This window comes from Formica exsecta, unplaced genomic scaffold (assembly GCF_003651465.1).
Source record: "Formica exsecta isolate Colony F162 unplaced genomic scaffold, ASM365146v1 scaffold337, whole genome shotgun sequence".
Classification (NCBI taxonomy): domain Eukaryota; kingdom Metazoa; phylum Arthropoda; class Insecta; order Hymenoptera; family Formicidae; genus Formica; species Formica exsecta.
Window position 1 is genome coordinate 578,460 of NW_021850624.1, and position 14,039 is coordinate 592,498.

At 38.0% G+C, this 14,039-nt stretch overlaps 1 protein-coding gene across 1 annotated transcript in view; it reads left to right on the forward strand.

The window, feature by feature from the left end:
- LOC115238421 (ubiquitin carboxyl-terminal hydrolase 48-like) overlaps positions 1–14,039 on the forward strand; it is a 56,591-nt gene that overhangs the window by 10,474 nt on the left and 32,078 nt on the right. Inside the window, exons 11-12 of the mRNA XM_029812254.1 lie at positions 10,587–10,694; positions 12,517–12,623. Coding sequence (XP_029668114.1) covers positions 10,587–10,694; positions 12,517–12,623 — 215 coding nt within the window. The remainder of the gene's footprint in view (positions 1–10,586; positions 10,695–12,516; positions 12,624–14,039) is intronic.

Consider the following 14,039-nt stretch of genomic DNA (forward strand, 5'->3'; position numbering starts at 1 on the left):
TATATATATATATATGTTAAGAAAGAATGAATTTCAGCTTTTTTCTTTCTTTCTATCCGTTGTTAATCAAATGCCGACAAATTTAATATATTAAGCCGTCACACATATTTCATATATGCATGATAATATATAAACTTTAAAATTTTTTATTTTATTTTGCACGAACTTTTGCAGATTTTTTAGCTTTATGATTAAATCGATTATCGATTTAATCATAAAGCTAATATATAAGTTGAACGCAATAATAATTTCATCTTGAACTAAAATTTGTTCTGACGATAGTAGATGTTATACGAATTCCTGTTATAACCTTTTTTTTTTAAATCATGAAACGAGATTTTAAAAAATTAGACATCACATTTTATGTCCTTTTTTTAACAAAAAAATGTTTTGTCTATATATATGTAATATTAGTAGATTTAGTAACGAATTTGTGTTTGAACACGATCTCATGAATACGAGTGAGATCTTTCTGACAATGAAAAAAGATCTTTTAACATCCAGGACGGCATTATCTGTGAACGCTCTCATATTATACATTCTCTCGTGCAGTACGACACGCTAGCTGGACACTTTGGATTGACAGATTCAAATTCGCCGGGGCTTAAATCTCGTGGATTCAGCGGTGTGTGAGCTAAACTGGGATCAACCCTTCTCGCGGATTACACGTTTGTCGTGTCATACGCGATTTTGGTGTACATATGTAGGGGTATGAAAATCTCGAAATAAGTGCTCGAATTCCCATATTAAACAAGCAATTATAAGCAACAAGGAGGATATACATACGCCTTTCTGTGTGATTTATATATATATAAAATGTTACATTTTCACATAATGCATATTATTACTTTTTAACAGAGTGTCTTTAAAATAGCAGATAATAATGAAATTATCATTGATTGCATTTATAGTTCGAAAGGTACGCGGAAAAAACAATAATTTGCAACTTTGTCCCATTTCTTGAGATTGCTAGTGTCCATGATCCATTATCGAGAATTTGCTATTAACCGAGGGAGAGAAAATGTGAAAAATATTTTTCCGGACCGTTGGCATTGTCTTCGACCGACTCCTTTGTGACGTCGGTGATTAATTTTTCAGCAGGTCGGGCATGCCGCCGTTTTTTGCGCCACCACTGCCAGTAATCGTTCTTTGTATTTTTCGAACAAAACCCCCATAGTTCGTTGCTTCCATCACACATAGTTATATTATACAGTACGTGCATGGTGTGTAGTTTTTTTGCGAAGTACTCGGAATGCAAAATTACTCTTTATTACCATATCTCTTTTATTAAATTAAATTTTCTATATTCATATTATGTTTTAAAGAGAAATCAGCTGTTTGTGTTTATCGTTTCATCGCGCGTTATCAGTTTAAGCAGCTTCTCTGCTTCAATACATAGAAAGAAGCAATTTTTCAAAAAACGATTATTTTATAGTTTAAATATAATGGTGATTTTATTAAGTAAGTAATTGGTATGTAATAATATATGATTTTATTTTAAAAGAGCTTACACTTGAATTATGCTATGTATGATGTATAAATCGAAATATTGTGTTCTTATCTTTCAGAAGCATAGGAGCAATTAGCTTACTTTATCTTTCTCAATAAACAATGGATTGCTATTATCTCTTTATCGATAATTAGTTAAGTCTCGCTATAATCGAGCGCAATGGAAGCAATCGCACCCTTAGGAGAACAAATGGTGTTGAGGATTGCAATCTGTTTAACTAGCTTCAAACAAAGTCCCCCGCCAATCCGTCAACGTCGCTCGAATGGATTTTCGAAAGGATTAGGATTTGCATAAACGATCATTCAACTTCCGCTCGACGCCACTCGTCCTTTCTTTTGGCATGGATATTCCCCGACATTGGTGATTTAAAAATTTATGCTTGGGCAAGCCATTATATAGAAATGTTGAGTATATAAAATATACTCTGTTTTGTATATATGATATATAATATGTTTCATTATTCTTTGATGCATTTGAGCATGAAATTAATTACAAATCAATATAAGTATATATAGATATATTTAATTTTTTGTAACGTCTATTAATAATTTTATCTCTTTATAATAATAGTATTTAAAATTAAAATTATCATATAATAGTTACCAATGTTCAAAAATCTCTTTCAAATGATATTCAATTTATATCGGATGATTAATGATAAATTTTTTCACCTATAAAATTTTATTCGCGAAAAGTAGATTTATTTTTCATTCTTTGGATAAACATTGCACTACGAGTGCAATGTTTACTTTATCGTACCTTAACGCAAACTTCTTCATAATGTCGGCGCCCATCAGGCGTACGCGCTTTAAGCTGACTTCCGCACTTCGGTAAATAATTATTAATGATCATACTCGAGGAAAATGTGACCGCGATCTTGTTGACACCGCATTGTAATAGCGCGAACAATGGTGCCGTAGTTCTCGGAAGCGTGCGCCGCGAGGCTGACGTAGAAAGGAGGAGGAAGAGATCGGGGAGAAGGGCAGAGGCCATAATTAATAACTGGGAATTGATTAAGGTGCCAGATAAGTCCATGGAGCCGGTAGCTTGTGTCTCTCGTCTCTCCTCGTCTTTCTCGCAGCTTCGGACACCCTTCGGGCTGTCTCTCGCTGCGACGCGCGTTATGATATGATTAATAAATTTCAAGATAACGCCATCGTCCCCGTAGAGTCCCTAACATCGTCGTCGTCCCTCCGCGAAGGACCGATTTGCGGTCCCACTTACGGTCTCATAAATGACTAATTATTCTCGCCGTCCTCCGTCCAGGTCACCCGGTGGCCATTTACGTTGGCTATTCGACGTTCTAGAACGCAAATCTTACTCGCGCATAAATCTACCCAAAGAGTTTATTTTCTTCCGAGGTGTTATATGCCGCCTTTTTCGCACTCTTGTTCGTTGCTTCCGTGCTATGACAATCACAGTTAATTCGCTATTACGGAAAAGCGTGTCTGTCGTTTCGATAACTTGATGCAGCTCGATTTCCCTGTTCTCTCCAGCGAGGGGTGAAACGCCGAAGAAATTCCTACTATTTTGCGTACATTTGGCAGAAGGGTGCCCGTTGCTTCGAGACGAATGCAGCGAGAAAGAGAGAGAGAGAGAGAGAGAGCACAGCACGGGTGTGTGGGTGGGATGGGTGCTCGCGGAAGGAAAACTATAAATCATTCGACGAAACGAGCCACGTTAGAAAAAGAGGGGTGAGTCTTAGTATTGGAGGAGGGTGGCTCGTAGCATCGTCGTGCATCGACTCGCGAAATCCAACTACCCTTAAATAAATTGATTCATTGCAGGAGACCTCCGTGTTGCCACCATAAACTCGAACCGTCCTCGAGTTTCCCTTTCTTGTCCGATGATATTTCGCTAATTTTCGAGAAATAAAGTCTACCATCGGCGCGAGATCCCTTGAAGTTGATCGTACTGGGAAATTGATCGATTGCCACTTTATCCGTCTTTGATTTCTTCGATAAGTTCCCGAAAAAAAAAAATACGAGATTGAAATATATATATTGAAATCAATGGTATGCGAATATGCTATCGATTTATATTTATGTAAATTACACGAATTTAAAGGTTTAACGGCCGTTTAATTTATATTATTCTATATTATTTCCGTCGATAATTGGATTCGTACGCATATAAATGTACGCTCGGCGCGTGGAAAGAATTCTTTCGGAATCAGGATGTATCCTCCCTCTCTCTCTTTCTCTCCACCTCTATTCCTCATTCTCCCGGGGGTGGCCAGTGTCTCGGGGGCGGTCATATATCATCCACCCTTGAGGGTGGCCGCGGGGGTAGAAGCAAAAAATCTTACCGAGCAAAAACTATCATCAGTGCTTGGTAAAGCGAGCTGAACGTTTCGCCCGCTTCTCTTTCTCTCTCTCTTTCTCTTCCTTCCTTCTTTCCTCGCCATATTCTCTTCATCTAAGATTCTAAGGTCGCTATTCTGCGTTTAATTCTTTCTAGTTTTCTATAAAGATGGTTAACAGCGGATTTATATATGAAGTGTTCGAGTTGACGCGTTTTTGTCAATTGGATACACTTTTATGTTCTTAAATATTTATTTTATACTTTTATCGATATATATTTCAAATTGTAATATACAGTATGTTTTACGAGTCTTTCGTAAAACTTGAGAAGTTATTTTCTGATTTGAAATCACTCATATTGTCTTTTTAAAAGGATTACAGCTATTTCAGATTTTTGGCAGTAATTATTGGATTTTTAATTGTTTGTATCTGCAAAAGCCGTACGTTCAGTATATTCACCATTATATTTTTCAATTTATAATTATATTATCTATCTTTTTTTTATTGTATGTATATTCTGATTTCGACAGCTTTATCCAAACTTCCACACACTTTATTTAATACATCTTTTAATTATATATCGCATTTATTTACTACACCGATTTATTGAAATCATTGACTTTTGGCACAATCGCGATTTCATTCAGATCTGAGAGGGTGGAGGACATCGGAAAGTATATTCGTACGGTCGATTATGCTCTCTCCGCAACGGTGCCAATGTAAATAGACGGGAGCGACCAAGCATATCGGGTGGCTGCGTTTTTCGTGGTGTATCGCGGTAGCCCAATGGTCACGCCTGGCGAGCAATCTACGCGTGTTGTTCTCCGATCGAGAACGCTTGATCGGTATTGAAAAGTCCGGCAAAAAAGAGCGAGCTTAGCTGCCGCAACGATCCGATCTTGCAACGAGTACATAATAAGTGCCTTGCAAGTACGCTCGGAAAACGGCCGACAGATGTGTTACAATTTCGTTATATTATAATCCGTACACGACGTATTATAATCGATCTATCACGCGCCGACTGATTTACTTTGCCATTCCCCGTCGACTAATTATATAAGATTTTATTTATATCGAATTTTTATATTAGAGAAAATAAATTCATATTTTTATAAATAACATATATCGTAAGATTTAAATTAGAAAAATTTTTTTCGTATTTTCTTTAATTAATATTATTAATATTAATTCATTTGTTTAAAATTGCGCCTTATCATTTAGCAATTATTATATACGCTATGATTCCTAATCATTGCAACTAGTTTTGGGAAAGGTTCAAGACATTTTGAATTTAAAAGCAATTATACTTCCGATTGTGGAAAATTAATTTCAACTTTTATCCGCGGTTCCTTCTTACTTCAACGTTCCATAATTAGGATCTTTTAAACTCCATCCTTAATCAACTCTAATGTAATAGAAATTATATTATTTATAACTGGGAATATACTTTATTAATGAACGCAATTTTTTCTCGAGCGGTTTTTAATGATCGATTATTACGCCATAATTCCTTGCTGCTCGCTCTTAATTTTCATCAATTGAATACGCTGCATATCTTTGCGCCTCTCGATAGTAATGTACCTACGTAGCGAAGCCGGCCGCGTACGACCAGAAGCATCCTCCACGAATACCCTTTTTATTACATCGGCGAAAGCCTTCGGTCGGTCTTCTTGTTTGCTCAGAGGAGGAGAGGATCTTCGGTCGCGCGGGATAGTCCTCACGGCCGGGGGGGAGGGGGGGAAAGAGCGAAGAAGAGGAGAAAGAGAAGGAGAAGGGTCTGAAGTTACATCGGCGGTAGTCCTGTTGACCGACGGACTGCGGCAGGATGTCGATTATCGACGGTTTTTGCCGTGATTCCCCTTTTTCGAGCCGAGCGCATAATTAGCTTTCGTTATTCTAGCGCGCACCACCGTGCCGAGTTGAGTCGAGTCGCGCGCGGCCGCCCAGCTTCCGCCCGCTGACAACGATCGAAGACTTCGCCGTATTATATAGGCGATCTTCTTCCTCCTTTGACCGGCTATTGTCTCTTCCTCTCTGTTTCCTTGTGTCTCATCTCTCTTCGACGATATTATCCGCCGCGCTGCTCGCCTCTTTCGGTTATTGAGCGATTTCGCGCGGCATCAAGTGAGATCGCTTGACGAAAATTCGAGCATTTCCTTCGATGATTGGACAGTCCAGAGTCGTGATAATGATACACTTTTCTCTTTTCGAGAATTGCGAAATAGGGAAAAATGTATGACATTACAGAACGGATGTTGGACGTTTTTAATTGTGAAAATATTTCTCCGCGTTATGGAATATCTATTTCCATCATTTTCTAAGTATCGACGAAGAAAACAATGCTTTCCTTATTAGATCTTTTCTTCAAAGTTTTTGAGAATGTGTGAAATTATCATCTCTGTCATCTTGTTCAAGTTGATCATTATTATTTCTGGCTTTTACAAATAAGTTATTCCAAAAATTCCTTCTCTATCTGCCGTGCCGATAGCTTGTAGAATGCGATTTGATTATACAATTTATGTAATTATTATTTTTTATATCGTCAACGCGAAGTTTAATTAAATTATAAATATTTTAGATTATGGAAAAGAGTCGAAAATCCGTTCTTTATGTCACAAACTTGATCGGCATGTCTTGCATTAAATCACTACGATCTTCTGGATGTACGTCCAAATTATATGTAATCCAAATTATATGTTATCTTTTGAATAAACTCAGAGTCGTGTTTTTGTTGCATGTGTTTTAGAAATATAACGGCACAATTATACACCATCGTCGATTAATCGCGAGCAAAATTCGAACGTTTATATATCTCGAATACTTTCATCTTTATGCAATTAAATATTGCACGGATTAAATTATATTTTCTTCGACATAGATTATTAGAAATAGGCAATTGTGAAATAAAAATTGCATTATCCTATTTAGAAACTCTTTCGTAGAAAATTCTGAAAATAAATTTATATGAAATATAAAATTAATGCTTTACTTTTCACTTTAAGAGGTTTAATTGCTATCGGCTTCTATCAAAAGTATTTGCTTCGCTTTATTCATATTACTTATTATTTTCATTCGTTGTGTATCGACACTCACTTGGTAAACAAGTAGGAGAAGTAGAAAATTTTAAGTTTGCCGGATCTGACGGGGGGTATTTGTCAACGGGAAAGTCCACTCATGTACATCGGCGGTTTGTCTCGTTGTGTCTCGTCGTTCGTTTCTCATGATCAGCGCGGACATACGCGAACTCGCACGTTGTTCTCTTATTTTCCGAGTGTTCCGCGGTAACCGGCAGCAACATTGTTTTTCTCTTGCTCTTTCTCGTTCCCCTCTCACACTCCACTTCTCCCGCTCTTTCGCCATCTATCTGACGACTGGCTTTTGGGATTCCTTTTTTAATACTCGGACACACCGAGGACCTTTTACCACGGACACGTAGGGGCCCTCTTGTAATGACCGCAACGCTCCAATGCACTCGGCGCGTCCGGAGCTGCATAACCGGATGCTGCAGCGGACGCGTAGGATGCATCTTGCAGCGTGTCCATATATCGTTCATCGTATCTCGTTAACATTTTATTCTTTGATATTGCAATATTATGGAAATTGAAAATATTTTAATTATTATGCAATTTTATTACGCTTTTGTTAATAATAATAAATAAATAACTGTGTATATATAAAAAAAATCTTAAGTAATAACCGCATTTATACATGAATAATTTTAAGTCTCGATTATTTTTCCATGATTATTTTTCATTTACATTTGTTAATATTTACTTGCAAAGTATAATTATATTCAGCAAAGATGATATAGTGGATCTTTTGTCAACTGGTTTAAACGGAAATGCATTAGGTTGAATATCAATCGTTGTCTCGCCCGAACACGGCCAATAATTCGTTGACAAAAGCGGTAATCTCTCCGGAAAGATCGGGAATCATCTAGTCAAATAGTGATGGGAGGAGTGCTAAATCAGGGAAAACCTAGGGATACTTGTTTGGATCTCGGGGTTGCCCGGAAGACAAATGTCAGCGGAACATGCGGGGAGTCTTGGCTCTCGGTCTCTCTTACGCGTAGATGCACGGTCTGCGGCGGTAAATCAAGGGTGGTGATATTAAAAGGCCGCTTATACGCGAAAACATAAGATTTATTTCTGCTCCGAGAGGAATGCGCGCGCGAGAAGGAGCGGAATAAAGGCGGTTCGTTCATAGAACGCTCACAGAGGAGCGAAGGGAAGAAGGACGCGAACGAGAGAGACGAATTATCGAGACGAATTTCTCTTGGCGTGTATTATACGCGCGCGAATAGAAGAAGACGGGAATAAAATCTAGACAAGATAAAGTTATATTCGCATCTGTGAACGAATCGAGCCTCGCATCAAGGGTGTCTCATTTGGACCAGTATTGCAATTTCGCGAGAAACCGAGGGGGAAAGAATGAGCCTTTATGACTTATTATTAGTTAATTTCTTAAATATGTTATTCTTTATCTTAAGGAAAAATTGTATGTGTTTGTTTTACTGCAAAATATAGATACTTCTGTTATAATCGATGAAATCGCGTAGCATATAATTTTATAATTATAAGAAAGAGAAAAAAACATATTGCTAATGATATTTGTAATATTAATTAATCATCAAAATTTTTTTATCAAATTTAGTTTTGACAAAATAGATACTTTTGTTATAATCGATGAAATCGCGTAGCATATAATTTTATAATTATAAGAAAGAGAAAAAAACATATTGCTAATGATATTTGTAATATTAATTAATCATCAAAATTTATCAAATTTAGTTTTGTCTTTATTTTTTTTTTTTTTTCTTTTGAAACATTTTTTTCTTACATTATTATAATCGGGCTCTCTCGGATTGTATATCCGTGTAATGTTTCATTTTCTTTTGCAAGACCCAGTATCACGCGACGGTCGTTTCGGTTGATTAAGGCCATCCACAATGATGCTGTCACTAGATTCGTTCGTGCATAGAACAGGATATTATGCACCGGTATCGAACAATAAGTTGGCGACCACAGTGACTCGGCTCGATCTGTTTTTCCTCATTGTACGATCCGTAAATCGTTTGGACTTTGCCGCTGCTATGTCAACGCCTTCGTTAATTCTTTCGCTACCGGAGTCTCTCGGCTACAATTCACTATGACTGTTATCTATATGTCAGGAGCAGCTATAGTCGCTCAAGTATAATCGACATTCCTGAGCTTGCCAAACTCGCACGTTTTTGCTTCTAGTTCTGTTCTTGTTTTTCTTCAAGAACAATGATATATGGTTCAAGCTTAGGAGAAACGTCACTTGATCTCAAGATGTGATTTTTCCGAACGCTTTCGCGTCTGATTACGTGTTGGTGCGTTGCATCCCTACATATCCGAAGGCAGGAAAGCCGCAAACCGAATCCTGTTTTTCTCCTCCATCTCCGCGATCTCCAGGGAGCAATAATCGTTGCGGGGCGGAAAAATTTCGCGACAGAAGTTAAACAAAGCCTCGAAGCAGAAATAAAAAAAAAAAGCAGGAACGTGGACGAGAGTGGACGGGAAGAGAGAGAAACAGAGGGATATATAGAAACCGGGGGGTGTCCCGGGTTCGACCGTAATAAGGGTGACCATCTCCCTCCGCAGCTCCGTTCGCTCCTACCGCACGGCGTTCCTCTGTTCTCCTGTTTGAACAAGGCTCATAATTAATACGCGCATTCGCTTCTGGAAAACGCGTCCGGGGTGCTCGGGGTATGCGGGGAAGGAGACATTTTTAAACCACGGCTTCGGATAGTCTGCCTTTCCGCAAAGCATATCGGAGCTCGCGACTTTTCCGAGAGCTGTTTCGATACATCTAATTCTGATATATCTTTCACTGTGAATTTCTCGTTTTAAGGTTTTTCTCTGTAGATCAGAAATCGTCCGTTTTTCGCTGATAAAATTATTGTTTTTCTTTCTATCGAATCGAAATTAACATTCGAATATTGATGAAATTAATTTATGAGTTTTTAATTCTATCCGATTACATCTCAAACTTTTCGTAGCATGCAAATTTAAAGAGATTTCTATTCCCGTGATAAAGTCGCACAACAGCGTACCTGGCTCGTTTCGCGAGAGATATCTGTCTTTAAGAGCATTATCTGGATGGTCGTCGGCTAGGGGGATGGCAAAAACCATCCGCCCCCTTGTGGTATGTGAAAAATGATGCACAACCCCGTCCCCTAAACATCACCTCCGGAAAGTCCCGAAGGAAACGTTCACCGTCGTCGTTCCCGTTGTCGTCTTTCTGGTTCGTAATCCGTGAGATCGTGTCATGGACGGACTCGCATTATCGAGAACATTTAACTCACTCATAGCTATATAGCTGTGTAGAGACTGTTGTAGCTTTCCGAATGAAACTATTTCGTTATATGGATAACAAAATTTAAAAATATATGCATTGTACGAAAATTCTTTTTCTCGTAATAAATTACTGCAATAGGTACACATAAAATACAATGTCGTAAATAAAATGCTATCTATATTAGTTAAGTAAGATTAATGTCATCAACTATATATATAAATCAAGAATAAATGTTTAACAATTATAAAAATTAGATTAATTTTAAAAAAAAGATAAAAATAAAGATTATTTTTAGAATTGAAAGATTATTAAAGACTTTTCTAAATAAATTTTTATTGTATTTAGCTTATATGAACCTAAATCATTCGTTGCAATGGGATATTAATTTTATTGTGCCTATTCGTGTCATTTCATGATTATTAAACGCATATGTGTATATTTCTCGGTTTCAGATACGCAGAGGTCTATTCGAGAACACCGCCGGCAAGCATTCAGAACGCGTCGCTTCTTTGCGAAGCCCATAAAGGATTCCTGTATGCGCCCAGAGTCAACAACGAACTGTAAGTACTCAATATATATATTTTCTAAAAAATTGTGTATATTTATTTAAAAGAGATACGTGCCATAATATTCTCTCGTACGATATTCTCTCGAAGCTAGAAGAATCGTATATTTCTGGGGAAATAAAGTTAATCGCTTGAGGGATACAAGAGTAGCTCTCCGAGGTTTCGGGAGGGGATCTTTCCTTGGCAGGAATTTCTCGAAGGACACTATATTATAAAGCGAAAGTGCGTGACCTCCTGGCACGCCTTTCTCTCCTTCTCCCTGCCACCGCTCTCGTTCCTCGGCCCCCGTGACGTGATGGATACGCGAAAATGTCACTCGCACGCCCCCGGGGCCAACGCGCGCCATCCAACATCCCCTGACTATTATGCTAAACCATTGTCCACTATCTGCCTAAGATAGCCGACGGCTTAAGTCGTCCGCTTTTCCTTCGTCTCGGCGCGAGACCGTTAAAAAATCATTTTTCCTACTTTTCCTGTCCCGCGCGACGATGGTTTTCGTATCTATCGCGGAAAAGTCTTACTCTTTCTTCTTCTGCGAGTTATCATATCTTTATATTGAATTTGAGAGAAAATGCGAATGATTAAAATATAATACAAAATATACATAGAAATCTCTTGGGGAAAGTAGATTACATTCTCAAAACTCTTTTTAATATTCAATCTTAATTTTCTGCAATTACATTTATATATATAAATATTTTTTCTTATCGCAAATAAGAAATATATTTTTACTAAATATTTGTAATAATATCTCTAATATATCATTGTCTCTCTTATGTTACGAAGATTCTTATTTAAGTCAAAGAAAAGATAGGAACAACATGTGCAGATAGAGAGAGAGAGAAAGAGATTTGTCAAATATTGCATAGCCCGGCTAGTATATATTTTTTCTACTCCGATTTCTCCCCCTCTTCCTCCTTTCATCGTCTCTCCTCGATGCATCCACCATTATTCGGGCGTTAGGCAAATACACAGGAGAGACGACAAGCTCGTGCGCGCGTTTTTGCCCCGTGAAAATTCAAATGAGACCGCGCGGCATATTGCGCTGAATCGAAATTAATGTCGCGCAACTAATTATCGGTCGAGTCATCATCGTTTCGTACCATTGGGCGTCTCTTTCGTTTTCGTTTTCGGGAATTGCATCGCTGTATAATCGTCTATCGTTCTATCGGGGGAATAAATGATCTCGAATGCCAATTATCGTTGATCGTGTTGCCATCTTAATCGAATATGATTAATCTATCATTATTGCCTTATACATTTTTTATGAATATTCTTTATATGTTACTCGTTATAATATGTACGTTTACGTTAAGAGCGAGTGACCTTAGATTGCTGGAAATTGTATGGTGTTGCATAAATCCTATTTAAATTAATATATCAATTAATAATAACTTGTATCACAGTATTACTCCGATGATAGATGGGTTCAAAATTTCATATATCAATAGCATCGTAGTTCGCGAAATATTATTGATTGCATAGTAGCGCGAGATTCCCTCGCGATACGAGGTTCAGGAACCATGCCAGGATCGAGCGAACAATTGCAAGGGCAAAAAGTTGGAGCCGTGGCACAGCAAGAAATTTCTAATTTGCGGTATAATTAAGGGAGGCGATGCAAAAAGCACTACGGATTCTACGGCGTTGTCGGAAAATCGCAAATTCCATCTTGCAAATACGTCTCTCGTCCAATCGCGCTCTTTCTCTATTTCCCAGTTTCTATGCATATTTTATTATAAATATCAAAAGAGAGTTTTATATTTATGTGTTTCCCTCTTTGCCAGAATTATAATGGGTGATCATTTAATTGTTACAGATACAGCATAGTAACCGCGGAGGAGTGGTCGAAACTCACGCAGTTCTATGAAGTCGACTATCCCATTATGATAAAAAAGACTGATGAAGATTATTTTACAAATCCCGGTAAGTACAAATCTTTTTATTGCAAAAAATATGAAAGATTGACACTTATTGAAGTTATTCGCAATATAAATTGCGAACTATAATTTTAGCTATGATGTTGTTAAACATGCTATTACGCAAATTTAATGTTTTACTTTTTTTTTTTTTTTTTTTTTTTTTCCGGGTTTTTTTTTTTTTTTTTTTTTTTTTTTTTCTTTAGCTCGTTACATCATAGAGTTGTTTTGTCTTTGCATGTATGCGTGCGCTGACTCATTCGCTTGGCGTCGCTCGTTAACTAGGAACATTGATGCGACCACCATTTCCGAGTCTGATGGGACTTGCAATCCTTTAAGCTACCAACGTTTCTAGAGACGTACAGGAAAGACATTCCAACACATTTAAATTAAATTTTTTTACATATTTCTATTTATTATAAATTTAGATTATAATTGTAAATTAATTTGTTTGATGTATGACAGTAATAGCAGTAGTTATAATTTATTTATTTCTGAAAACATATTTCTTTAAATATAGAAGAAAAACTGTTGTTTTTTTTCTTCGCGATATTTTGCTATCGAATTTTTTTTCCGACGCGTAAAATATCGCTGGTGACCACGATACATGATAAGTTACGCTCGGTGATCGCGTTTAGCGATATATCTTATACAGATAGAAGGAGAACGTATACGCATGAATCGCTACGTGAGTTTCCTACTCCGCCCCTCTCTCCCAACCTAACTTAAGGAATAATGCCAGAAGACATTAGCCGCTGATTTACATAAATCCACCTCCTCCTGTCCCCCGTCCTATCTTGCCGGTTGGCTTCTCCTCCAGGCCCCAAAGTGTCTCATTATAATTAAGAAGTATCCTGAAAATTAACTGGCAGAAAAAGCAGCGCCACACGCCGGGGATACGCGACGGGTAAAACGGCCGTAAATGGCCCTCTCAAAAGTTTCTCACCCCTGTTTCGCGCAATGTGTCGAAATTCTTCGACGTTTCTACTTTATCGATTCGCTATTCTATCCGCAATGTTGTAAAACGCTAAATCTTTCTGTAATAATTTTATAATTTTTGCGCTAAAAGAACGTAAAATCGCTCGTATAAACTCGTCAAAAAGTTAAATTGAAGAATCGAGTGTGTATCTAAAGAGCGATTAAGATTCATTCAAGTTTCGGGCACGTGTCGCGGCGCTTCCTCGGACGAGCGATCCTTGTCGGCCGTCCGGCAGGCAAATTGGGTCCCGACAGTAGCACCGGGGAACCGCTGGATACAATGAGAATGGATACAATGTTCACATCCCGCCTCGTGGCTGGCCGTCGCCCATGAACGGCGTTTATCGTGCGCGCGAAGGATCGGGATCTCTAAACATCCCATTGTCTTGTCCGTCTCCCGGTCGCGAGTACACCACCTTTTTTTTCCGAGGCATTTGTCAAGACG